The sequence below is a fragment of the Chlorocebus sabaeus genome, chromosome 26 (assembly GCF_047675955.1).
Source record: "Chlorocebus sabaeus isolate Y175 chromosome 26, mChlSab1.0.hap1, whole genome shotgun sequence".
Lineage (NCBI taxonomy): Eukaryota > Metazoa > Chordata > Mammalia > Primates > Cercopithecidae > Chlorocebus > Chlorocebus sabaeus.
This window is the reverse complement of record NC_132929.1, coordinates 47,742,423-47,769,669: the sequence shown is the minus strand read 5'-3', so window position 1 is coordinate 47,769,669 and position 27,247 is coordinate 47,742,423. Positions and strand designations below refer to the sequence as shown.

General features: G+C 36.3%; 1 protein-coding gene across 15 annotated transcripts in view; it reads left to right on the top strand.

The window, feature by feature from the left end:
- Positions 1-27,247, top strand: part of MYO9A (myosin IXA) — a 308,489-nt gene that overhangs the window by 151,241 nt on the left and 130,001 nt on the right. For 14 of the 15 annotated variants that reach the window (XM_008016030.3, XM_038010113.2, XM_008016029.3 and 11 more), the window contains 2 exons: positions 4,246-4,441; positions 17,689-17,808. In XM_008016030.3, the coding sequence (XP_008014221.3) occupies positions 4,246-4,441; positions 17,689-17,808 (316 nt within the window). The remainder of the gene's footprint in view (positions 1-4,245; positions 4,442-17,688; positions 17,809-27,247) is intronic. The other variant, XM_008016037.3, reaches the window with a different exon arrangement.

Sequence of the window (27,247 nt, the reverse complement as noted above, 5' to 3'; positions counted from 1 at the left end):
AATTTGAATCAGTAGTTCAGAACTTTTCTACAAAGGAAATCCCAGGCCCACATGATTTTACTAGTGAATGCTCCCAAACATTTAAATATACTACTGGTCTTATACATTTTCTTTCAAATTAGACATACCCTTTAAAGATGTGTTAATGGATCTCAAGAAATAATACAAAAGATCTGATCTGGAGATACACATTTGGGCTTCATCATAAAGATAGTGTTAATTTAGCATCATAACTTCACGCCTGTAATCCCAGCACTTTGGGAGGCCAGGGCAGGCAGATGACCTGAGGTCGGGAGTTCGAGACCAGCCTGATCAACATGGAGAAACTCCATCTCTACTACAAAAATACAGAATTAGCCAGGCGTAGTGGCATGTATGCCTGTAATCCCAGCTATTCGGGAGGCTGAGGCAGAATTGCTTGAACCTGGGAGGCCTGGGAGGCAGAGGTTACAGTGAGCCAAGATCAAGCAATTGCACTCCAGCCTGAAAAACAAGAGCGAAACTCTGTCTCTAAATAAATAAATAAAATAAATAAGATAAAATGAAGTCATAACTGTGGTTCTGATCACTTGATATAAGAGGGTTGAGTGAAGAAATGAGTGCACAGCCAGGTGTGGCGGCTCACTCCTGTAATCCCAGCACTTTGGGAGGCTGAGGTGGGTGGATCTCTTAAGTCCCTGAGTTCAAGACCAGCCTGGGGAACATGTCAAGACCTAGTGTCTACACAGAATACCAAAGGTTAGCTGGGCATGGTGGTGTGTGCCTGTAGTCCCAGCTACTTGGGAGGCATAGGGGTAGAATTCACCTGAGCCCGGGAGGCGGAGGTTGCAGTGAACTTAGATGGTACCACTGCACTCCAGCCTGGGCAACAGAACAAGACCCTATCTCCAAAAACAAACAAACCTAAAAAAGAGAAATGAGTGCACACTATTAAGCCAACCCTTGAATTTCCAATATGAACTAGCAATGAGGACTTAGAAGGGCAGCATAGGAAGCAAATAGTAAACCACAAAGTATGTTCTTGTGGAAATAGAAGAGAGATTTTGAAGAATGATATGGTCAGTTGATAATGTACTTAGAAATCTAGAAATGTGAAGACAGACTATTTCATTTTGAAAATGAAGGTCAGTGGTCACTCTCAACACTTGACAGTCAGCATTGAAAAGAATCCTAGATTTTTAGGTTGTATAGTGTAGTTATTAATAGGAGTAGGGCAGACTGGTGTTTCAGTTCCTGCCACTGGTACTTATTGTCTCTTTGCCTTTTGGAAAGCTGCTTTACCTTTCTGTTTACTTATCAGTAAATTATGGCTTATGACTACGTCTGCTTCATTGAGTATTTATTGGAATTTTGAATAGCAATAAGTTATGTAAAACACATGAAGTTCACGCCTCACAGCTTGTCTGCTATCAGTAGTTATTAGCTGCTGATTATGGTGTCAGAGGTTATTTGGATTTGGGTACTCTTATTCAGTTTTTCTAATTTTCTTTTATAATACATATGTTTGCTCTAAGGGTATGTAGGGACAAGCCAAGGACCAAAATTCCTGGCTTGTTTCCTGTTTTTCCTTGTTCTCAGGAGAATAAAGAAGAATTAGGAAAGGAAAGCCCTGAAAGTAATAGGATGAGTGCAAGCTGACTTCTGTACATGAGGATAGATGACATAATACTAGGTGTATTTCTCATAGAACTCTGAGTTAGAGATATTCTATGAAGTTGTACCAACTTGGAGTGATTTACTTACCAAATTTTTACTCCTTGCATTTGGTAAGATTATAGTCAGTGCCTATGCTGTAATATCAGTCTGGGCCCTTGTTCCCAGAGTGAAAGTTTACTCTCCCCATTTAATTATGGTGCATTTTAACCCATTTTCTTATGTTCTAGCTCCTCCAGCCTCTGTTCTTTGGTAGATGGTTGTTCCTGCCTATTTACAATCCTTCTTATTCAGCTTTAAAAATCTATATGCTGGCTGAGCACAATGGCTTAACACCTGTAATCCCAGCATTTTGGGAGGCTGAGGTGGGGGAATTACTTGAGGCCAGGAGTTCAAGACCAGCCTGGGCAACATAGCAAGACTCTTTCTCTACCAAAATAAAAAAATTAGCCAGACATGGTGGTGTACATGTGTACTCACAGGTACACGGAAGGCTAAGGCGAAGGATTGCCTGAGTCCAGGAGTTACAAGCTGCAGGGAGCTATGATGGTGCCAACTGCACTCTAGCCTGACCTGAAGAGTGAGACCTTGTTAAAAACAAAAAAAAAACAAAAAAAAAACTATATGCTGATAATAACCAAATATATTTTCTGAAATCTCCCTAGCACTCCAGACTCACAAATCCATTTGGTTACGAGTGTATGTTTTTGAGCCCTTGTTCTTCCACTTATTGTGTAATAGGAGCCAAGATATTTCACCTCTCTCTGATTCAGTTTTCTCATCTATAAAATAGGAGTAGTAATATCTATCTGAAAGGATTATTAGGAGTATTAAATGATATTACATGAGACAATACATGTAAAATGCTTAGAAGAGTGCCAGATACATACTAACCTCTAAGTGTTACCTACTATTATTATCCTCACTGGCACAAACTTCTCTTGGACAAAACTGATCTCTTGATCTTCATTTCTTTTTTTTTTTTTTTTTTTTTTTTGAGACGGAGTCTTGCTCTGTCGCCCGGGCTGGAGTGCAGTGGCCGGATCTCAGCTCACTGCAAGCTCCGCCTCCCGGGTTTACGCCATTCTCCTGCCTCAGCCTCCCGAGTAGCTGGGACTACAGGCACCCGCCACTTCGCCCGGCTAGTTTTTTGTGTTTTTTTTTAGTAGAGACGGGGTTTCACCGTGTTAGCCAGGATGGTCTCGATCTCCTGACCTCGTGATCCGCCCATCTCGGCCTCCCAAAGTGCTGGGATTACAGGCTTGAGCCACCGCGCCCGGCCGATCTTCATTTCTTATCCTCATATCTTTTCTTTCTCTAGTCTTCTCCTTATCAGTATATGGCATCTCCATCCACTGAATACCCAACCCCAGAATATAAGTTTTAACCTGATTTCCTCATTTTCTCATCACACCCTAATTAATCAGCAGGTTTTTTGCCTTTACGTGTCCTAAATATAACTATTTTTCATTTCTGCTGTTACAGCTGACCAAATCCAAGTCACTAGCAGTTTTTATCTCGTTTACTCTAATATGGAGCCTTCTTTTTTCCATTCTTTCTTTGAATAATTCATTTCCTATGCAGCAACCATGTATAAAACACCAGTTAACTCATGTCGTTACCTTTCCAGGGCTTTCCTTTATACTTGAATACAATTTGAACAAACAACTGAAGTTCAGAGTCTAAATAGCCTATTTATTTATCTAATCTTCCACTACTTTCTCCTTGTTCCCAGTGCTCCAGCCTGTGGTTTTTATTGCTTTTCTCCTAACTTGTCCAGCTTATCATCATCTATAGGTTGTAGGTGTTACCGTTGCTTGCTCTTCCCAGTCTTCTGATCTCTGGCTCCTTCTTGTTATTCAGCTCTCCTATTGCTGTATGTGATACCTCTTTGGAGAGGCTGTCCCTGACCAGAGTTTAACAAGCTGCTATAAAATTGTAGAATATTTATTCTAATTTACATGTATTATAGAAATCAATAGTTTTAGGATTCAGTGAGACCTTATAGAAGATACCCAGTCCAGTTAGCTACCTGGAGCAGACATTTCTTCTATCTCATTGTTCAACCACTGCAAACATGTCACTTGGGTTAGTCCATTCTCATGTTGCTGTAAAGAAACACCTAAGGCTGGGCAACTTATAAAGAAAAGAGGTTTAATTGGCTCACGATTCTTCAGGCTGTACAGGAAGCAGAGCACTGATATCTACCCGGCTTCTGGTGAAGCCTCAGAGAGGTTTTACTTGTGGTGGAAGGCGAAGTGGAAGCATGTATGTCATATAGCAAGAGAGGGAGAGAACAAGAGAGAGGGAAAAAGAGATGGAGAAGTAGGAGTGCCACACTTTTAAATAACCAGATTTTGGTGAATTTAGAGTAAAAACTCACTCATTACTTTGAGGAGAGCCCCAGTCCATTCATGAGGGATCTACCTCCATGACCCAAACACCTCCCACCAGGCTCCACCTCCACCATGGGGGAATCACATTTCAACATGAGGTTTGGAGGGACAAGCATCCAAAGTATGTTATCACTCATTATCTTGTTTTTAATAAATTTTTTTTCCTATAAGTAACACTGGTACTTTTTTCATGTAGGATTTCCGGGAAAAAAATACAGATCATATGCGCCCAGACATTGTAGCTCTTCTGAGAAGCAGCAAGAATGCATTTATCTCTGGGATGATTGGAATTGATCCTGTAGCTGTTTTCCGATGGGCAATTCTCCGAGCTTTTTTCAGAGCCATGGTTGCTTTCAGGGAAGCTGGGAAAAGACACATTCACAGAAAAGCTGGTAAGTGGCAGTTATTAGTATTTTACCATACTTCATCTTTTTTTACCTTTCTACTTCTCCACAAAAAGGAGTAGAATTCTTGCTACGAGATTCTCAAGGACAAAAATCCTGGTTCTGTAGTCAATCTAGTGTCATCTCTTAACTGATTTGTGACTAGGAACAGTTTTTCTTTTCTGTAGAAGAGAGTTATACTGCCTTTAAAATTATGAGGATAAAGTCAGAGCATCTGTTCATGAAGTGTTCATTTTCTTTTCCTTTACTCTTAGTTCATGGATTTTTAAAAACTTTGAAATTTAGAAATAGATAAAGCAGGATACTTTTTCTGTATGCCTCCCGCTTCAATCATAAAATCTCTCATCTCACGTTCTGTGGGAGGACAACTTCATAAGCACTTTTGGCCTACTGGAAACCAAACTGTTGTTTGCTGTAGCTCTAGTCTTAGGTAGGGCCATTGCTGCATAGTGAAGATTTTGTGATACATATGCAGTTGAGATTTATGCCTTTCAGTAGAAATGTTATAGGGCTCACCTGTGCTTTCAGGACTCCCAAAGCGACTTATGTGGCTTTTTGGGATGTACACTAGTAGTAAAACTTTTAAGTTTAGCTTTTAAATGTTTGAGACAAATAGATATATTTGAAAGAGTGTATTTCTAAAAATATACGTAAAATAATTGAACCTAGTTTCTATTTTTTCAGATTGTAAAGTATTTGAACTGGTCTTTGTAGATATATAGGGAGAATTATAGTTTGAGAAATAAAAGGACTATTTCAAACCTGCTTTGCCTTTTACAAAGTGATTTCTAAGAGATTATAAAAAATTTTAAGGAAATTTTTTTTTCTTTAAGATGCTTTCTTGTTTATTATCACAAACTTTTAATCAAGAAAACCACTCAAAATTGATTAGTATCCTGCTAAGACATAATTAAGAGAAGAAACTTTTCTTGTATTCACTATCAAAGCCTATTTACCTTATTCACATTATCTGTATATTCCTTTGGCATTTAAAATCTATTATTTGTGAAAGCTAGTTGTTACATATCTGTTATTATCAATGTGGGCAATGACATGCAGTGTTATTAATGATAAACAACCTGTATTTTCTCTACCTTGATAAAGTCTAGATTCCTTGTTTTCTAATCTTGTTTTCTCTTCTGGCTAGTACAGAGCTTCCATATAATCTCTTTTTGAAAATTTATATTCAACATAACATGCGTATAGAAAAGTACACAAAGCAAAAATGTGTAGTTCAGTGAAGTATCACAAAGTAAACACAACCCTGGAACTACCATCTAGGTTAAGAAACACAACATCCCAGCCACCCAAAATTTCCTCTTGGAAAAAACTTTAAAATTTTTACTTTTTATAAAGGAAAAGGAAAACTCTGGTTTGTTTGCATTTTGAGGCCTGAGCAGATTCGTTTCTGAAAGTAATTGTTTATATTACAATATATCAGTGTCAATGCCAGCATTCACCCTAACATTTTATTTTCTCCACACCGCTTCCTACCTTCTCTCTTTTGGTAGGTTTAGGATAAAAACATATTATAAACTTGGAACACTGTATCACTGTAAAAACTAACAGTTTGTGCAAATAGTTTAAACGGTAGATCCAGAATTTTTATAATGACCATAAATATTATGCAGTCATATTAAAATGAAATGGGAATTACAGATTAAGATGAAGTAGAAAATATGAAAGGCAGAAAAGGTGAGGTGACCAATTCTAGATATTGGATGAGAATAAGAGGGCAAAGGTAATACTTTCTAAAGAAGAAAGAAGATGTTAACCTGCAGAATTACAGTGTATTTTTATTTCCTTTGATGATATCTTAATTAAAAACTTCAGTGGACTCTTAGTTAATTGTCAAGAAACACCCTGATGGTAAGCAGGTGTGTTCACCAACAATACCCTGGATTTCTTCAAGGAATTCCCTGACATTCTTTTCATCAAGCCAACTGAGCACAAATTATGATATCAAATTAAAATCTACTTTTTACTCTTATTATTGTGTTCTTTTTTTTTTTTTTTTTTACAGACTTTCATATTAAAAGACACAATACCATTTAAGGCCTTTAAATCAAAAGTAATTCAACTATTTTTGAGGAAATGTTACTATAATTGCAGAATGTGTATTATGGTTATCAGGCTGTTGGAAACCATAAAATGTTCTTAGTGGAGTCACATCAATAGGCAGTCTCAGTGAAGCTGCATGTTGGCCCTGCTGAGAGGTAGAATGAGAAATGGCAATGATTTGTCTGGTCAGCAGTGAGATAGTAGAGAACAGATGATCCAGTTGTATCATCAACCTTGCCTATGATTTCCTCCTCATAAATAAGGAAGAGCCCAGAGTAGAGAATACTATTTAAGGATCATGAAGAGGAAATAGCAGAAATCATAACCTGACTGGGAATTATACAGTATGTAGAACTGAGTACAATGATGCTTTATTTGATTCTTTTGGAGTTATTAATAAATAAAAGTATAGCCAAATGGGAATTTAAACTAGTCTAAAAAGGCTAGGCAAAGATGGGTAATTCAGCTGTGCCATCAGGATGAGACATGAACAAGAGGGTCCAAAGTATTTTTCAGTTTCTTCATCTACAAGGAGAGAAGCTGAAACCCTTTATATAGTGTCTGCAGATAAGAGAGCTTTAAGGGTTTCCACAGAACCTGTTTCTCTTCTTCATCCCACCGAATAGACTATGTGACTCTGATGTACTCCTGTTTGTTTCTGTAAGTGGGAGAAGCATTCTAGTGACCATCTATTTTCAAAATTGACCAGATACTAAAATTGATTTGGGTATCACCATAAGTCTAGAATCTCTATGCTGTACTTTGTACACAGTTCTTCCTAGTACTTAATAGATTTAAATAAACTTTTGTTAAAAAAAAAGACTATTTTTTATAAATCACTTCTGTATTGGTCAGTATAGTAGGGCAATTAAGAATAAGGATTTTGGATAGACATCAGTGAAATGGTGGGGTAAGGACCTCTAAAAATTTTCTCATAATAGCAATGAGAAAATGGGCAAAAATTGTCAAAACAACTTTATCAGAACCCTGGAAATTAATCAAAGGCTCACAGTAACCTGAGAAGTGTTTATATAAGAAAAAAGGCTGAATATCATAAAGACAGTGTACTTTGTGGCATTTTAACATGTAATGTTCACATCCCTTCCTCTTCAGATCCATGGTAGCCTAGAAAACCAACAGCCTGGATCATGGTGGAAATCAGCAGTGTGGCAACCACTTGGAGGGAATAGAAGCAATTTGAGCTCCTTCAATGCCCCATTCCCAGAGAATTTTCATTATTCCACCTACTGGGTGATTTCCTGAATACCCTACTTACCACACTGTCTTTGTTTAACCTCACTTGGAGTTTGCCCACTGCGAACAGCCTTTAACCCCCCAGGGGCATTGTGCACAGCAAACAGAATCGGTTGTTGAACATCACAGCTGCCTGTGGCAGTAGGCAACAGTTGAGACAACCAATATCTTAACCAAAATGCTTAAAGGGATGAGCTGGGGAATGAGATCTCCATATGACCTTGAAAAATTCCAACATATTCCTGGGCATCTAGATGGCTGTGCGTATATATGGGGTTGTGTACATGCTCAGGACTATGTGCATTCTCAAGAAAGACCAACAATGTCCTGATTGCTTGCTGAATAACTTTGAGGCTCTGAGCAAGCAGGAAGTGAAGGCCAAGGCAGTTTACAAGCTCCCTAGCCAAGTGTCGAAGGTGTGCCTCAACTCACAGACATTGACCATTGAAAAAGCCTGGGAGACTTACTTGTTTTTAGGCAGGTGGTATGTCTCTCTTCAGTCATTGCCTGACCACTAAGCTAACTGAGCAGAGACTTGAATGGTCACATGTGACAAAGAGTACAAACCTTACAGAATTAGTTCAGGAAAATTGTTTTTAAAAACAACTACAAGGTTGTTGTAGCAGTGGCTCACACCTGTAATCCCAGCACTTTGGGAGGCCGAGGCAGGTGGATCACAAGGTCAGGAGTTCGAGACCAGCCTGGCCACCATAGTGAAACCCCTTCTGTACTAAAAATACAAAAATTAGCTGGGTGCGGTGGCAAGTATCTGTAATCCCAGCTACTCGGGAGGCTGAGGCAGGAGAATTGCTTGAACCCGGGAGGCGGAGGTTGCAGTGAGCCGAGATTGCACCACTGTACTCCAGCCTAGGTGACAGAGCCAGACTTCATATCAAAAAACAAAAAAAAAAACAAAAAACAAAACAAAAAACAACTACAAGAGACAGCAACAACAGCAAACCCTAGGGATGAGGGAAAATCTAATTTCCAGACTTACCACATTATATTATTTAAATAACACAAAATTATGAAACATAGAAAGTTTGAACTATACACAGGAAGGAAAGAATCAATAGAAACCATCCTCATGGAAAGCCAGACATTGAACTTAATGAAGACTTTAAGCTATTTCAAATATGTTCAAAGAGCTAAAGCTCGCAACAATGTCTGAGGAGTTAGAGGAAAATAGGGAATATTACTAAAAAGATAAAAGTTACATATGTGTAAATATTTATGTCAGTAAATAGTAAAATATGAAAGACAGTATAAATGTATTTTTTTACATTTCATAACTCTTATTTTCCCTCCAATATGATTTGTAAAAAAATATAATCATTGAAATGAAATATTGGCTAGAGGAGTTCAACAGCAGATTTGGACAGAAGAAGAATCAGTGAATTTGAAGACAGATAATTGAGATTATCCAGCTAAAAGAACAGAAAGAAAAAAGAATGAGGAAAAATGATCAGAGCCTCAGAGACCTGTTAGATATCATCAGGCATACCAATTTCTGAGAATCCAGAAGGTAAGAAGAGAAAGGAGTAGAAACAATATTTGAAGAGATAATGGCCATAAACTGTTCAAATTTGATGAAAGAATATTGCCTGTAACTCCAAAAAGCCCAGTGAATTACAAGGAGAATCGATTCAAAGAGATCCAAATTCAGATACATCATAATAAAAGTGTCCGTGTCCAAAGACAAAGAGAGAATATTTGAAAGCAGCAAAAGAAAAGCAACTCATCTTATACAAACTATCTTCAATAAGATTAACAGCTGATTTATTATCAGAAGCCATTGGGTTTCCTATTACAAACTTGATATGTAAATTTTTTAAAAAACAGAAACCACTGGGGCTAGATGGTAGCAGGATGGCGTTTGAAGCTCTGAAAGAGAAAAAGACTGCCAATCAGGAATTCTGTATCCAGCAAAACTATCTTTCAAAATGATGATGAAATTAAGATATTCCCAGTTAAATCAATCCTGAGCAATTTATTACTAGCAAACCCGCCCCACCAGAAGTACTAACGGGAGTTCTTGTGGTTGAAATGAAAGTACACTAGACAGTAACTAATGCATATGAAGAAATAAAGCCTGTCATTATTGCCAACTACAGGAAGACAGTATATAAATACATTTTTTATGCTCTTTTTTCTTCTAATTTTGAAAGATAACTTGCATAAAGCAATAATTATAATTGTTTCTTGATGGACATACAATTTTAAAGACATAATTTTTAGGACAATAACAGTATAAAGGGGTAGGAAGGGAATGGAGCTCTGTGGGAGGAAAGTTTTTTTTATATACTATTGAAATTAACTTGTTTTCAATCCAGACTAGATTCTGTAAGTTCAGATGTTAATTGTAATTCCCTTGGCAACCATTAAGAAAAGAACTAAAAAGTGCTATAGTAACAGAAATAACAAGAAAATTAAAATAGTGTACTAGGAAACATCTTATTTATTTATTTATTTGTTTATTTAGAGATGGAGTCTCGCTCTGTCGCCCAGGCTGGAGTGCAGTGGTGCAATCTTGGCTCACTACAACCTCCACCTCCCAGGTTCAAGCAATTCTTTTGCCTTAGCCTCCCAAGTAGCTGGGACTACAGGCACACACCACCACACCCAGCTAATTTTCGTATTTTTAGTAGTGATGGGGTTTCACCATGTTGGCCAGGCTGGACTTGAACACCTGACCTCAAGTGATCTGCCCACCTTGGCCTCCCGAAGTGCTGGGATTACAGGTATGAGACACGATGCCTGACTGAAAACATCTATTTAATAAAAAGGAAAGCAGTAATGAGTAATAGAGAAACAAAAATGTCTTAATATGTGAAAATTAAACAGCATACTTCCAGATAACCAGTGGGTTGAAGAAGAAATCACAAGATTAGAAAATACTTTTGAGATGAGCGGAGGCAAAAACAATACACCAAAACTGACGGGATTCAGCTAAAGCAGATCTAGGAGGGAAGTTTATATCTTTAAATACCTACATTTAAAAAAGAAGAAAGAACTCAAATCTATAAGCTAATACTCTACCTTAAGAATCTGGAAAAAAAAAAATAAAGCACATGGAAGGAGGGATGTAACAAAGAGTAGATCTGAAATAAACGAAGTAGAGAAAACAGTACAGAAAACAAAACCGTGTTGGTTTTCTAAAAAAGATAAATGAAATTGACAGACCTTGAGCTAGACTTGACCAAGAAATAGAGAAGACCTCAATTTACTAATTTCAGTAATGAAAGCGGGGGGGTAATTTTATTGAATTTATGGAAGTGAAAAAGGATTCTAACGGTATGAATGGTTATATGGCAACAAGTTAGAACCTAGCTGAAATGGACAAATTCTTGGATACAAACAACCAATACTTACTCCAGAAGAAACAGAAAATTTGAATAGGCCTGTAACAAAGAGAGAGAGAGAATTTGTAGTAACATCCTACAAAGAAAAGCCAAGGACAAGGGAATTCACTGATGAATTCTTCATTTTATTTAAAGAAGAATTAACACTAATCCTTCATAAGCTCTTCCAAAAAACAGAATATGAGGGAATATTTTTCATACCATTTTGTGAGGCAGTATTACCTGGATAGCAGACATCACAAGAAAAGAATACCACAAACAGATATCCCGTATATATATATACACACGCAAAAATCCTTAACAAAATTCTAACAAATGGAATCTAGCAACAGATAAAAAGTATTATATACCATGACTTATTGGAGTTTACCCAGGAATGCAAGGTTGTTCAACTTACGAAAATGAATCAATGTAATAAAAACCACATTAATAGAATAAAAGGTAAAAATCACATCATCACCCTCAGAGACACAGAAAAAAACATTTGACACAAGCCAACACATTCCTACAAAGACACTGAACAAATTGGAAATATAAGGGAAGTTTCTCAACCTGATAAGGGAATCTATAAGACACCCAAAACTTACATCATACTTAACGGTGAAAGACTGAATATTTTCCTTTTCCCCTAAGATCAAGAATAAGACAACATACCTGTTTTCACCTCTTCTGGTTAACATTGTCCTGGAGGTTCTGACCAGGGCAGTTAGGCCAGAAAATGAAATAATTTGAAAGGAAGAAATTATTTAGGTTACAGGTGATGTGATAATGTGTATAGAATATCTAAGGAATCTATAAAAAACATAAAGCCAATAAGTGAGGTCAGCAAGGTTGTAAGGCACGAGATCAATATGCAAAAATAAGTTGTATTTCTATAGTGTAGAAATGAACAACCTGAAAACAAAATTAAATTGGTGCTCATTTACAGGAACACCAATAATAATAAAATAGTTATGATTAAATTTAACAAAAAGTTGCAAGACTTGTACACTGAAGACCACAAAACACCTTTGAACAAACCTGAAGAATACCTGAATAAATGGAGGGATATCCTGTGTTCATGCATTTGAAGACAATATGGTTAGGATGGCACCATGGCCCAACAAATCTACTGATTTGATGCAGTTTGATGCAGTCCCTGTCAAAACCTCCGCTGCCTTTTTGTAGAAATTAACAACCTGATTGTAAAATTGATACGGAAAGGGATCTGGAAATGCAAGAACAAATTTGGAGGACTTGAACTTCCCAATATGTATTAGGCAATGGATTCTTCCATATAACAACAAAAAGACAAAGGACAAAAATGGATAAATTGTACTTCATCAAATTGTAAACTTTTGTGCTTCAAAGAACATTATCAAGAAAGTGAAATTACAGTCTGCAGAATAGTAGAAAATATTTGTAAATCATATATTTGATGAAGAACTGGCATCTAGAATATATAGAGAGCTCTTATTACCCAATAACAAAAAAGAAACCAATCTAATATGGGCAATGGATCTGAAAAGACACATGCAAATGGCCAGTAAACACACTAAAAGATGCTCAGTATCATTTGTCATCAGGAAAGTGCAAATGAAATCAATAATGAGATAGCCATCACAACTACTCGGATGGCTATAATAAAAGATAGGTAATATCAAATTTTAGTGAGGATATGGAAAAATTAGAAGTCTTGTATAGTACTGATGGAAATGTAAAATGATGTAGCCACTCTGTAAAATGTTTTGACAGTTCCTCAGAAAGTTAAATATAGAATTATATTTGACCCACCAATTCTGCTCCTAGGTATATACTTAGAAGAACAAACTAAACAAAATGTGTAGACAGATACTCTTCACAACATCTTTCTAATAGCCAACAAGTAGAGACAACCCAAATGTTCCATCAACTGATAAATGGATGAACAAAATGTGGTATATCTATACTTGGAATGTTATTTGTCCATAAAAGAAATGAAATACTGGTACATGCCACAATATGAATGAACCTTGAAAGCATTAAGATATATATATGTGTGTGTGTGTGTATATATATATATAGATATACACGTGTATGTGTATATATATATATAGATATACACGTGTATATGTATATATACATATGTGCTGCATATATGTATGTATATACTAATACATATGCTACACACATATGCTACATGTATATGATACATATATACACACACACGCGCACACACACACACATATATATATTTTTTGAGATGGAGTCTCACTCTGTCGCCCAGGCAGGAGTGCAGTGGTGCCATCTTGGCTCACTGCAACCTTCACCTTCCAGGTTCAAGCGATCCTCTTGCCTCAACCTCCCTAGTAGCTGGGAGTACAGTCACTCGCCACCATGCCTGGCTGTTTTTATATTTTTAGTAGAGATGAGGTTTCACTGTGTTGGCCAGTTTTTTTTTTTTTTTTTAAGAGCCGGTTTTCGCTGTGTTGCGTGTGTTGGAATGCAGTGGTGCTATCACAGTTCACTGTAGCCTCAAACTCCTGGGCTCAGGTACCTTCCTGCTTCAACGTCTCAAGACTCTGGAACTACAGCACATGCCACCATGCCTGGCCTTTTCTTTTTTTAAGTTTGTTTTTAGACTTGGGATCTTGCTGTATTACCCAAGGTGGTCTTGAACTCCTGGCCTTCAGTGATCCTCCCTGCTCAGCCTCCCGAGTGTCTGGGATTATAGGTGCGTGCCGCCATGCCTGGTTCTCATTATAATATATCAAAGAAGTACAGTTTCCATATTTGTAATATGGAGTCATATAATACTCTATATTACAAAATGGAGTATTGTATGATTCCATTTATGTGAATTGTCCAGAATAAGCAAATCTGTAGAAACAGAACTTACATTAGTGTTTGCCTAGGGCTAGAGGGTCAGGTATGGAGCTAAGAGACAGGGAGAGTGATAGAGAGTATGGGTGGCTTTTTGTATGATCAAAATGTTCTAAAATTGATTGTGGTAATGTTTATGTAGCTTCATGCATTATACTAAAAGCATTTAATTGTATACTTTAAATCAATGAATTGTTTAGTAGGTGAATTGTATTTCAATAAAACTGTTACAAACATACAAAAAAGAATATTCTACAGTGCTTTTATTCATAATAGCTTCCAAGTGTTCATCAGTGGAAGAATGGATGACCAAATTGTGATATACTCCTACCATGTAACATTACTCAGCAATGAAAAGAAACAAACCACTGATAGAATGAATGAGTCACAAAAAATCCTGAGCAAAAAGCTACATATGAAAGAATATATGCTGTGTTATTTCTTTGGTTTAAGAACAGACAAAATGGCTGGGCCCACTGGCTCCTGCCTGTAATCCCAGCACTTTGGGAGGCCGAGGTGGGTGGATCACCTGAGGTCAGGAGTTCAAGACCAGCCTGACCAACATGGAGAAACCCTGACTCTACTAAAAATACAAAAAATTAGCCGGGCTTGGTGGCACATGCCTGTAATCCCAGCTACTTGGGAGGCTGAGGCAGGAGAATCACTTGAACCCAGCAGGTGGAGATTGTGGTGAGCCGAGATCACACCGTTGCACTCCAGCCTGGGCAACAAGAGCGAAACTCCGTCTCAAAAAAAAAAAAAAAAAAAAAAAGTAATAAATTGTGATAAATCAGAACTTGATTACTTCTGGTGGAATCAGGGGCAAGGGTAGTACTGATAGGAACGGAGATAAAATAACTTGGGGATTGTGCTAGAAATGTTCTCTATCTTGATTCAGGATTTTGTGGACGTAAATGTTTGTTTAAATTCATCAAACTGAGTACTTAAGAAAAGTGTATTTTATGTTTGTGAAATAGAGCTTTAAAAAAAATGGCCTTAAGGCTTTGAGTTGACATTATAGAAACTTTTATAGGGCCAAAGATATTGTAAGGTCTGAATGATACTTTGGAGCTGGGATTGAGCCTCTGTTACATAGTCCAAGTCCTTCAAACCTTCAAAGTTATGGAACTTTTCTGTCACTAAAAAAATTGTTGAAAAATGCTGGTCCTGCGTAAGAAAAAACGAGGAACCTTAGCAATCTGTGTTAGGCCTTAGATAAGGTTATAAAGAAATTAGCTTTAAAAAAAATCAATGCCCTACATCTGCACCGTATGTGAGTGTGGGTTCTGAATTTATACTTTGTGTTTGGTGCATAATGTCAAACTAAGAAATCATCAAAACCAGTCCAGCAACTAGCATAAGCAAATACTAAATAAATCTCTTTTAAGAGTTGATGATGAGTAGGCCGGGAGCGGTGGCTCATCCCAGCACTTTGGGAGGTTGAGGCAGGCAGGTCACGAGGCCAGGAGATTGAGACCATCCTGGTCAACATGATAAAACCCTGTCTCCATTAAAAATACAAAAATTAGCTGGGCATGATGGCACACCCCTGTAGTCCCAGCTACTCCAGAAGCTGGGTCAGGAGAATCGCTTGAACCTGGGACATGGAGGTTGCAGTGAGCCGAGAGTGCGCCACTGCACTCCAGCTTGGTGACAGTGAGACTCCATCTCAAAAAAAAAAAAAAAAAAAGTTGATGAGACTCCTTAGAAAATAATCCCCACTGAAAATATAAACCATCCTAGGAAACCAAACTACCTTGGCAGGGGTTTGGTACATAAAACAAACAAGGAATATCACTTTAAGATTTAGAAATTATATCATAAAACAAACAAGGAATATCACTTTAAGATTTAGAAATTATATCACAGTCTGGAAAATAATGTTCAAAATTGTAAAAAGGTATAGAAAGCAGAATGAAAGAACAGGAGAGAGGTTAAAGAAACTAATCTAGGCATGGTGGTGAGACAAAGCAGTCACAGATACAAAAATACCCATATTTAAATGGCACTGCCACCATTTATTAGATGAAATAGAAAATAGAGTTTGGTGGTTGTAGTAATGTTGACTGATTTCTTAAAACTCTACATAATAATTTAGTGTATTTTAATATCTTGAGCTCTTATACAGAATACTTTAACACATAATATTCTTGAATTATTTTTGACTAGCAGATTATCAGATTAGCTGTTGAAAGGCGTGATTGTTTAGTGATAACTTCTTCACTTTACAATATGAATGGAGTCTGACTAGAACTCACTGAGTGTTTTTTCCTCAACTGGTCCCCTTCAGCTGACTGCCAAACCAAGTGCAGTGGAGTCTGAGGCCTAAGCTTTCTTTCTCCAAGCCATCCATCAAGGGGGATTACTGGTAATAATGAGAATAGAGTATTTTTATCGAGGTATCTTTTGAGTAAAAAATGAAGTTAAGCTCGGTTATACTTCTCTTTTTAAAACATTCAACCTTTGTACCTATTGACTTTTTGTATTGTACAAATAAGATAGTATTTTACTAGTTTAGTTACTTTTTATTATGAAAAATATTTCAAATTCACTTTATTTTTTAAAAGCCTGTTTCTGTGTATAGTATTACATGATTTATGGTATTAGATTCCCTCTGCATTGCTATATATGGCTGCCTATTCTCTGCATATATAAATACAATTTAGGGAATTAGAACGAGACTAAAATATGCCCTACAAACCTCTTTGAATCAGTATGAGACTGTTTAACTTTTAAACTTATTCTACTATGAGGTTTTTCCAAAGATTGTTCTCTTGTATCTCATTCCTAATTATACAGTAAAATGCAGTAATAGAACTTCAGTTCATTTTAATGTGTTACTTAATTTGCCTCTATGTTATTATGCACTTTGTCTTCTAAAAGCAAACTTACTTAAATTTGAACATTATACCCTAACTCCAGAGGTGATCTCTGAATAAATGATACACAACCACCACTCTAAAGCCTGGAAACTCTTTATTGCTAATATTTATGGCACTCATCTCCCATTCAGTTTATTGCTTAAGTACTCACTTTAAATAACATTTATCTGGGGCTTTGGTCTTTACTTGAATGTGCTCTCTTCTTTTTTTCACTGGTAGCTGATTTTTATCCTACTTTCCTAAGAAGTGATAATGAGGTACAGATTCTTCAGCTTTGTTTTCAAATTTGTAATTACAGAAGTGCTGCTGGGCTTTCCTGCTCTATGGTGCTTTTCTTCATATTTTCATTATTGACACACTTGTTGGAATTCCTACAAGTGTGGTTAATTGCAGGATTTGTGAAAGAATTGTTTAACTTTCAGTAAATTATTTTGGGTATATTTCTCTTTGGGGTTCCATCAGTGTTGCCAACTATATGTTAATTATGTTTGAGACCTGATAAAAATCAGTCTATTTTTAAAAAATAAATCTTACAAATTGCTTTTGAATTTTTGCTTGTATTGAGAAATTTTTAATATGGTGTTAACTAACAATTTTTTGAGTACTGAGAAAGACACTTTGAATATCTGAAAAGGCCTTTATTTTTTCCTATTATTTTTAAGCATTTTCTTCAAAATAATTGGACATTCACATATAACCTCTATTATTTGATACATTTTTATACACCCTTAAATAGTTGGCAGCATTGTCCTTGATTCTCTGTTGGTTTGGGTTTATATAATGTCTTTTTCTTTTCTCCATTTTTTTTTTTTTTTTTTTTTTTTTGCTTCCTAAGGACATGATGATACAGCGCCATGTGCAATTTTGAAAAGTATGGATAGTTTTAGCTTTCTCCAACACCCAGTCCACCAGAGGAGCTTAGAGATTCTGCAGAGATGCAAGGAAGAGAAGTACAGTAAGGCTACAAATCCTGATAAACTGTTATCACATATCCATTTGGAAATGGAAACCAGGAGCATCCTACACCAGGGTGGGATATAGATTCCACGGGCAACATGGCCTCCAGAAACCTCTGAGCAGTCTTTGAATATTTCTGTTGAGTCTTTAGTACTTTCTTTTGAAAATACTGATAAACTTTTTTTAACTGTGGTGACTTTTCTGTTGGCCTGTGATCATTGGATTGTTAATTATACTTGGTTACAGTCACTGGATTGGTTTCTATTTGTCTTTCAAGTAGCCAAGTGATAGATAGGAATCAACAATGTTTTTTTTCCTGCTAATAAAAAAAAAAAAAAAAAAATTGAGGTCTAATTGAAGTAAAAAACTGAATGCAAAGAGAACAATTTGGTAAGTTTTGATGTATGTAGGCACCCATGAAATTATCTCCAGAATCAAGATAATGAATATGTTCAGCATTCCCAAAAAGTTTTCTCATACCCCTTTCTAAATCTGGCTGATTTTTGTGTTTGCTTATGCTTGAATTTCAACATTAGCAAATGTTATTTTTGTGTATCATTGGTAAATCCACTTAGGTTTGATTGCAGTGCTTCAACCAGCCTTTCCTATGTCTGGTTTAGAGCAAAGCCACAGCATTAATGTTTTCACTTGAGGAAGAATAACAGAATCATGGTGCATGTTCTTTTGTTTGCTTTTTTATAAAATTGGTGTAAAAAGATGCCCTTGGTCTCCATTTCCTTTCTTGCTCTTTACTTGTTGTACTCATTCTGCATGAAAATTGATTCTTTTGCCAGTTGTAAGATTAGTTACTATTATTGAGGCACTGCTATTGTGAGAATAAGTGGATCCTTCAAAATACTCAAAGACAACTCAGCAATTTGCATATAATGGACCTACATAATCTGTTCTGAGCTTTTAATAAGTTACCACTGATTTAGTTTGCTAATTTCACAGTTTTCTAGTTGAAATTCCATGAAATTTTACTATCCAGTTGTCAGTGAGAGGAGAATATAAGTGGAATTCTTAAGAGCAAATGTTGTGGATTCTTTTTCAGTTCCTATTACTGTCTTGGTTTAAAAAAAAAGGGTGTGTAATGTATTTTGAAAAACAGTATTTAAAGTATTTTCTCATTTTAAGAAGAACAAAGGTAAGTGTTTCATTTTAAAGACATCCTTAATATTATTCTTAATTGTTGCTGTTGTTTCTGAGAGGAATGTAACAAATCCTCATTCCAGTTATTCATCTTCCTATTCTGTCTTTTAATCCATGGGACATTATTTAAAATAGTCTATAAATCATTTTGGGGAGCTTAAATTAATTTCTCTTAATTCTTTAAATAGTTGCAAATGGTTTATTTGCTTTGTTCTTTCATGACTCAGCCTAACAACCCCAGACCTGATTGTATGCCAGCTACATATGGATCTTGACTAGGAAGGCACCAGTTTCAGCATAGGCTACATGAAGAAATTGTGCGTCTATGTGTGTTTACTTGCAAATTTCTACTTTTGTGAACGTTGGAGCTCTTCCATTATTTTATGTAATTTATTCCATTTTCCACTATAGTATTAGCAATATACTAATTATAAAAAGGTATCACATTATAAATTTTATTATATGTAAAATTGTAAATTCAAGTTTTGGAAATTGTTCTTAAGAAAACGGGACTACCAGCTTTAGGTAGTGGTGAATTGGTGAGGTGAATGAATCCTCCCACAAGTAACAGTGATAAAACCTGGACAAAAAATTTTAAAATAACCGAGTATTTGAAAGTACTGGAAAAAGACCAAAAGTAGGCAGAAAGTAGGGAAAAGTTTATTCTTTAAAGGTAGTAAAGCAGTGGGTAAGAATTGTGAATTTGTAGCTTTTTATACAAGGGGTTTTCCTAACTTGCATGGTTTCAGAGATAGAAAACCACCACCACCACCATACTGGCTTATTATGTTAGAAGACTTTCAGAGCAGCTTGGAGTTTAGGAGGAAAATCCTGGAACTGAGAGAGCTGCTAAAGGGCTAAAACCCAAATTAAAGTATGAACTCTGCACAAATCCCTGGCTGACTGCTGTGAGTATGCAGGGAAGACCGCAGGAACCATATTAAACAAAAAAAAAAAAGTGGAAACCAAATAAAAGATAATCCTTGAAAGACATAACTATAATAGCTGAGATTTGCAACTTTGCTGCTTTTTAGAAAAACTGAGGAAATTTTCTGCCTGTGCTTAGCTTGTGTGGGAAAAACAAGTCTTTCTGTCTTAATTGGAGTCCCATAGGAAATGAGAGATAAAGGAGTCAAAAATTATTCGAAGACAGTGGCAGAAAACATCCCTTATTTGGTTAAAAAAAAAAAAAAAAACAACATAGTGAAACCCTGTCTCTACTGAAAATACAAAATTTAGCCAGGCGTGGTGGTGCATGCCTGTAATTCCAGCCTCCTCGTGTGGCTGAGGCACAAGAATTGCTTGAACCTGGGAGGCAGAGGTTGCAGTGAGCTGAGATCACACCCCTGCACTCCAGCCTAGGCAACAGAGCGAGACTCTGTCTCAAAACAAACAAATACTAGCTTACAGATCCAGGAAGATCAGTGACCACAAAGCCGGGTAAATATGAAGGAAAACTACACCTAGGCACATTATAGATTAAAATGTTAAAGGTAAAGAGAAAATCTTGAAAGCAGCCTGGAAAATATGTACATATTAAATACAGGGGAATAATGAGGTGATTAACACCTGACTTCTCAGTAAAAATAATGGAGGCCAAAAGGTGTCAAAAAATCATGTTTAATGTGTCATGTCCCCCACCTCCCCCAAAAAAATCTGAGCCAGAATTTCTATATTTGCAGTTTGGGTCCAGACAAGTTAACTGATAGAAGAAAAATTAACAATCTTCAGAAGAACCTAACAGTATCCACTGTTGCTGTGATGTGTTATGCACAATGTCCTGTTATCATGTAGCAAAAGTATCCTTCAAAAATGAAGGTGAAATACATTTTCAGATTAATGGAGTCTGAGAATTTGTCACCATATGCATTATATGGGAAATGACAATAGAAATTCTTCATGCTCAAGGGAAATCATCCCAGGATCGTAACTTGGGTCTATAGTAGGGGTTGGCCAAATTTTTCTGCGAAGAGCAGACAGTGAATATTTTAGGCTTTGTAGGCCAGTATGGTTTCTGTTGCAGCTACTTAACTCTTCTGTGAAGGGAGCCATAGACAATACATAAATAAATGAGTATAGCTGTGTTCCAATAAAGCTTTATTACGGACATTGATACTTAAATTTCAAACAATTTTCACATGGTACAAAAATGTTCTTTTTCTCCTCAGTTAAAAACTATATAAGCCATTCATAGGTCATACAAAAACAGGCAGTGGGTTTGGTTTAGGCCATGGACTCTAGTTTGCTGATACATGCATGAATTACTGGCAGGAATAAAGAAGGCACAACTAATAAATATGTATAAAAATATAAATGACTACACATATTTTCTTGCCTTCTCTTAATTAAAAAAAGACTGTTTAAAGTAAAAACTCTGACATTATTTTGGTGGTTTAAAATATGTCCACAAATTGATACTCCCCCCTTCATAAGGCATGTGCTGTACTTAGTGACTTGCATCCAAGAAATGGAATGTGGCAGAAGTGACAGTGTGTGACCTTCAATATTAAGACATAAAGATATTGTGGCCTTTCCTCCTTCTCTTTGTTTCTGGTGCTCCCGCCTTCTCTCCAAAGTGGCTCTTCTCTGAAATTTCTCAGGGAGGAAATTAGAGGAGTAAGGAGAAATTGAAGTTTTGGGGAGCATGAGCTACACCCCACTTCCAGAAATCACAGGAGCCCTAGAAAGAAGGAATCAGATGGCAGAAGGAGAACGGGTAGAAAAGAAGAATCTGACTTTAATTTGAACGCATTCTTTTGGCCTTCAGTCCCGTTTGGGATGATTGAGGATATAATGTGCATCAGCAAGATGAAGGATCAGCAATTGCCAGGGAAGGGCTGAGGGCTTACTCCACCTCATTACCCTCACCTTGCTGACAGTGCCTATTTTAATGTCCCTAACCTCAGGTATCAGTGTGGTCATTCAGATGATTGAAAATTTAGTGGATTGTCTGATCAAAATGGAATTAAATGCAAATCAATAACAGATATATCTGAGAAACCTTCAAATATTTGAAAAATAAAATGTATATGTAACTAATGAGTTGAAAAAATTTCATAAGGGTGAGTTGAAAAAATTTCGTAAGGGTAACTTGGAAGTTTTTTGATCTGAAAGATGATGGAAGCACAACATATTACAACTTATGGACTACAAATAAAAAAGTACTTAGGAGAAAACTTACAGCTTTAAATTCTTAAATTAGAAAAGTAAGGTAAAATAATCAGTGATTTAGGCTTTCACTTTAAGCCAGGAAGAAAAGAGCATATTAGACTCCAAATAAATAGAAGGAAGTAAATAAAACCTTTTTTTTTTCTGAGACAGAGTCTGGCTTTGTTGCTCAGGCTGGAGTGCAGTGGCACCACCTTGACTCACTACAACCTCTGCGTCCCAGGTTCAAGTGATTCTCATGCCTCAACCTCCCAAGCACCTTGGGCTACAGGTGCATGCCACTGTTTTGCTTTGTTTTGTTTCGTATTTTAGAGATAGGAGCTCGTTTTGTCATGCAGGCTGGAGTGCAATGGCACAATCATGGCTTGTTGTAGCCTTGACCTCCTTGGCTCAAGTGATCTTCCCACCCCAGTCTCTCAAGTAGCTGGGTCTACAGGTGCATGCCACCATGCCCTGCTAATTTTTAAATTTTTATTTGTGGAAATGGAGTCTCACTGTGTTGTCCAGGTTGGTCTCAAACTCCTGGCTACAAGCAATCCTCCTGCCTTGGCCTCCCAAAGTACTAGGATTACAGATGTGAGCCACTACATCTGGCCTAAAGCTGGTTTTTTGAAAAGAACAATGAAGCTGATAAATTTCTAGCCCAGCGTGGTGCAGTAGAACTTTCTGCGATGTGGAAATGTTCTCCAGCTACACTGTCAGTACTGTAGCTACTAGCCACATGTGGCTGTTAAGCACCGAACTGTGTCTGGTGCAGCTGAAACTGAAGTTCTCGTTTTGTTTAATGAGATTATATAGCCACATATACCTAGTGGCTACTGTATTGGACAGTGCAGTTATAGCTATTTTGATCTAGAAAAGTAAGAGAAGACACAAAGCTATTACCTAGAATGAAAGAGTGGCCACAATTGTAATTTCTACAGAAATCAGAAGTTTGACAAAGAGATTATGAACATTTATGGCAATCAGTTCAACTGACATGAAATGGAAAAATTCCTTGAATGTCAACGGTTATTAAAATCAACCCAAGAAAATACAGAAAATATGAATAGTGCGATATCTTTTTACAATATTGAATTCTTAACTAAAATTTTCCCCCCACACAAAGTTCAGGCCCAGATAGGCTCATTAGTAATTTTATTTAAGAAATGACTATTCTACCCGTTCTCTTCAACTCTTTCAAAAAACAGAGGAGAAGGGAACACTATCCAAATCATTTCATGAGGCCAGTGTTATTATTCTGTTACCAAAACAGCAGTCTTAAAAAACTACAGACGAATATAACTTCATGATGGTGGATATAAAAATAGTAATAGCTGGCTGAATTCAGCAATATATTAAAGATAATACATGAAGACCACATGGAATTTATTCCAGGGATGAGAAAGGTTGGTTTGACCATGTTAACCATATAAAAAGAAAGCCACATATGATCGTCTCAGTAGATGGAGGAAAAGTTTGTCTTAACACCACACTCATTCTATTTTAAAACTTTAGTCGCCTAGGAGTAGAGACCAACTTCCTCTACTTTATGAAGAACATGCATGAAAATCCTACAGCAACCTTCATACTTAATAGTGAAAGATTGAATACTTTTTCCCTAACATTAAGAACAAAGCAAAGACATTTTTTGCCACTCAGATTTGACATTTACTAAAAGTCACAGGTGGTGCAATAGGCAACAGAAAGAAATTGTACATAGATTGAAAACAAATAGTCAACAAATTCATTGGAAAAGTGCTCTTAAAACTAAAAAGTGAGTTTAACATTTTTACAGGATACCAAGTAATTATAGAAAATTGTAATACCCTAGCCATGAGCACTTAGAAAATGATTTACAAATTCCATTTACTATACATCTATGGCGGCCAGCCTCCTAGATGTCACAAGCTTTTATAGTCTTCTGCTGTATTTTACAAGAGTTGGTCTGTGTGACAGAAAGCACATGGCAAAAATGATGGTATGTCACTTTTAAGATAGCTGTAAAAGACTGCAATTTCCTTCTGGAGTACTGCTTCACTTGCTAGCCCTCTCTGAAATCGCTGTCTCTTGGAGAAACAAGATGCTATTTGTGAGTAGCCAAAACTCAGTATGAACTGAGGCTTGTCACCAACTATGTGTGTGACCTTAGAAGTGGATCCTGGCTGGGCGCGGTGGCTCAAGCCTGTAATCCCAGCACTTTGGGAGGCCGAGACGGGTGGATCACGAGGTCAGAAGATCGAGACCACCCTGGCTAACACGGTGAAACCCTGTCTCTACTAAAAAATTAAAACTAGCCGGGCGAGGTGGCGGGCGCCTGTAGTCCCAGCTACTCGGGAGTCTGAGGCAGGAGAATGGCGTAAACCCAGGAGGCAGAGCTTGCAGTGAGCTGAGATCGTGCCACTGCACTCCAGCCTGGGCGACAGAGTGAGACTCCGTCTCAAAAAAAAAAAAAAGAAAAAGAAAAGAAGTGGATCCTTCATTTCAATGTTGAGATGACTGCAGCCTTGGCTGATAGCTTGAATACAACCTCTTGAGACACCTTGAGTCAGAACCACCCAGCTAAGCCACTCCTGAATTCTTGTTCCTCTAAAAACTATTTGAGATGATAACTTGTTTTAAAGTACTGGATTTTGGAGTAATTTAATATGCAGTGGATAATTAACAGAAACATGAAATACTTGGGGATAAAGTTAACAAATATGTGTAAGAGTTGTACGTTACTAGGAGAAATTGAAGAATACAGTGAAGAGAGATACATATTTATGTTTGTATTTTTGAGATGCAGCTCTCTCTCAGATGGATCTATAGATTGAATGCAACCCAGTAAGTATAATAGCAGATTTTTGGTAGAAATTAACAAGCTGAATCTAACCTTTATAGAGAAATGTAGAATACCCAAACTGTCCAAAATAATTTTTAAACAGAACAAAGCTGGATAATTTACATCATGTGATTTTGAGACTAAAATATTCATGACATTGTTCTATTGTTGTTAAGGATCAATAGATTAATGAACCAAATACAAAATACAGAAGTAGATCTACACATAAACAGTCAGTTGATTTTCTATTAAGGCACCAAGATAATTTAGTGGGGGTAAGGGGTAGTCTTTTAAACAAATAGCACTAGAACAACTGGATATCCATAAGGTATAAGAGAACTTTGACCCTTATACATGTAAGTTAACTTTGAAATGTATCATACAGCTCTTTGTAAGGACCAACATTATTAATTTTTTATTAAAATAGAAAACCTGAGAAACAAATTTTTGTAATCTTGCGACAGGCAAAAGTTTCTTAGATAAGACATAAGACTATGACTATAAAAGGAAAAAATTGACAAATTGGAGTTAGCCAATTTGAAAACTACTTTTCTTAACTGCTGTTAAGAAAACAAAAAACATACCACGGCCTGGGAAACAGTATTTGTTACAATTTGTAATATTCATACCTGATAATGGACTTGAAAACAAAATATAAAAACTACAATAATAAGATAAACAGGCCAGTTTTTAAATGGGCAAAAGATTTGAACATACACTTCCACAAAAGAAGATTTGTCTGTGTTGTCATGCAAGATGTTCAACTTTGTTATTCATTATGGAAAGACAAATTGTAATCTGAGTAAGGTCACTAATACCCTCTATAGGGGCTAAAATGTAAGAAGTTGAAATACTAACTGATAAGCATGTGGAGCAACTGGAGCTCTCATACTGTCTCTTGGCAGTGTCAAATGGTACCATTATTTCCGAAAACAGTTTGTCAGTTTTATAAAGATAAGCATATTTTTCCCATATGTTTCATGAATTCAAATCTCAGTTATTTACCTGAGAAGTCAAAGTATATATTCACAAAAGACTTTTACAGATGAATGTCTAAAGTGTTATGCTAAGGGAAGGCCTATCCTCAAAGCATACTGTTTTATTCCATTTATATAAAGTTCTAGACAATACAAGCCAATCTGTATGGAGAGCAAGTTAGTGATTGTCTTGACCCATAAGTACGTGTGGGAGATTGTCCAAGAAGGGGCATGAGGCAACTTTGGTGATGATGGAAATGTTTTGTATCTTTCTTTGGTGGTTATTAGTGTGGTGAATGCATTTAGCAAAACTTATTTAACTATGTACTTAACATATATATGTTTAACTGTTTGAAATTTTTAGTCCAATAAAAAATGTTTAATTACATGTCATTAAGCCTGATACAAGTTACAAGTAAATACCTAGATTATTTTTCGTGAAACTAAGAATATCCAAAATAAAAAAATGTATATGATCAGAACTACTGGTTGCAGATGGTTTGCAGAGACAAATATAGAAGATACTGGCATGCGTTTTGGTGAAAACTGAAGGGAAAGTGGGGAGCTCTACTGCTCTTGAATTAACATAATCTTTTCAAGTTTAGGAAATCAGTATAGGTAAATAAATTGAACATGTGCCTTAAGGACAACCACAGTAATAACAATTTTTATCTTTTAAGGTAGCATAAGAAACCTTATAAAGTGAAAACCAAGAAGGGAAAAAATGAAAGAGTGAAATAAATGAAAAACATGAAACAAAATGCCAGAAACAAGTATTATTTAAAATTAATGTAAATGGTTTACACTCACCAGTTAAACTCTCAATGAATTTTTCAATAGTTTAAGTGATAGCTACATGATTTTTAATTAAAGTGGTGAAAATAAAAGGATGGACAGTGATGTACCAGGCAAATATGAATGATAGCAATTAATAAAGCTAGATAGTAATCTGAACAGATGTTCACCTGTATATATTTCTGAAATTTAGTTGAGAAAGACAGAAGCTGAACCCACTAGAAAGTTTTGATATTTAATAAAGAACTTGATAAATGTATATATAAATCTAAATAAGCAACAGTTTTATAAAACTTATACCTAATGTTCTTGATGAAGGAAAGGAAACAAGGTGAAAGTGTATTGGGTAGCAATAACATCCCTAAGGAGAAGGGGATGACTTTAAAACATTTGAATGTTCTTGTACTCTTCAGGGAAAGAGAAGAGATTATTAGTTTAGAATTCATGAGTATGTTAAACATTTAAGGGTAAATAAAGCAGAGAGTGTATACAATTTGTGGAACAAAAGAAGTCAAAATACAAGGAAAACAATAGAAGCCTGA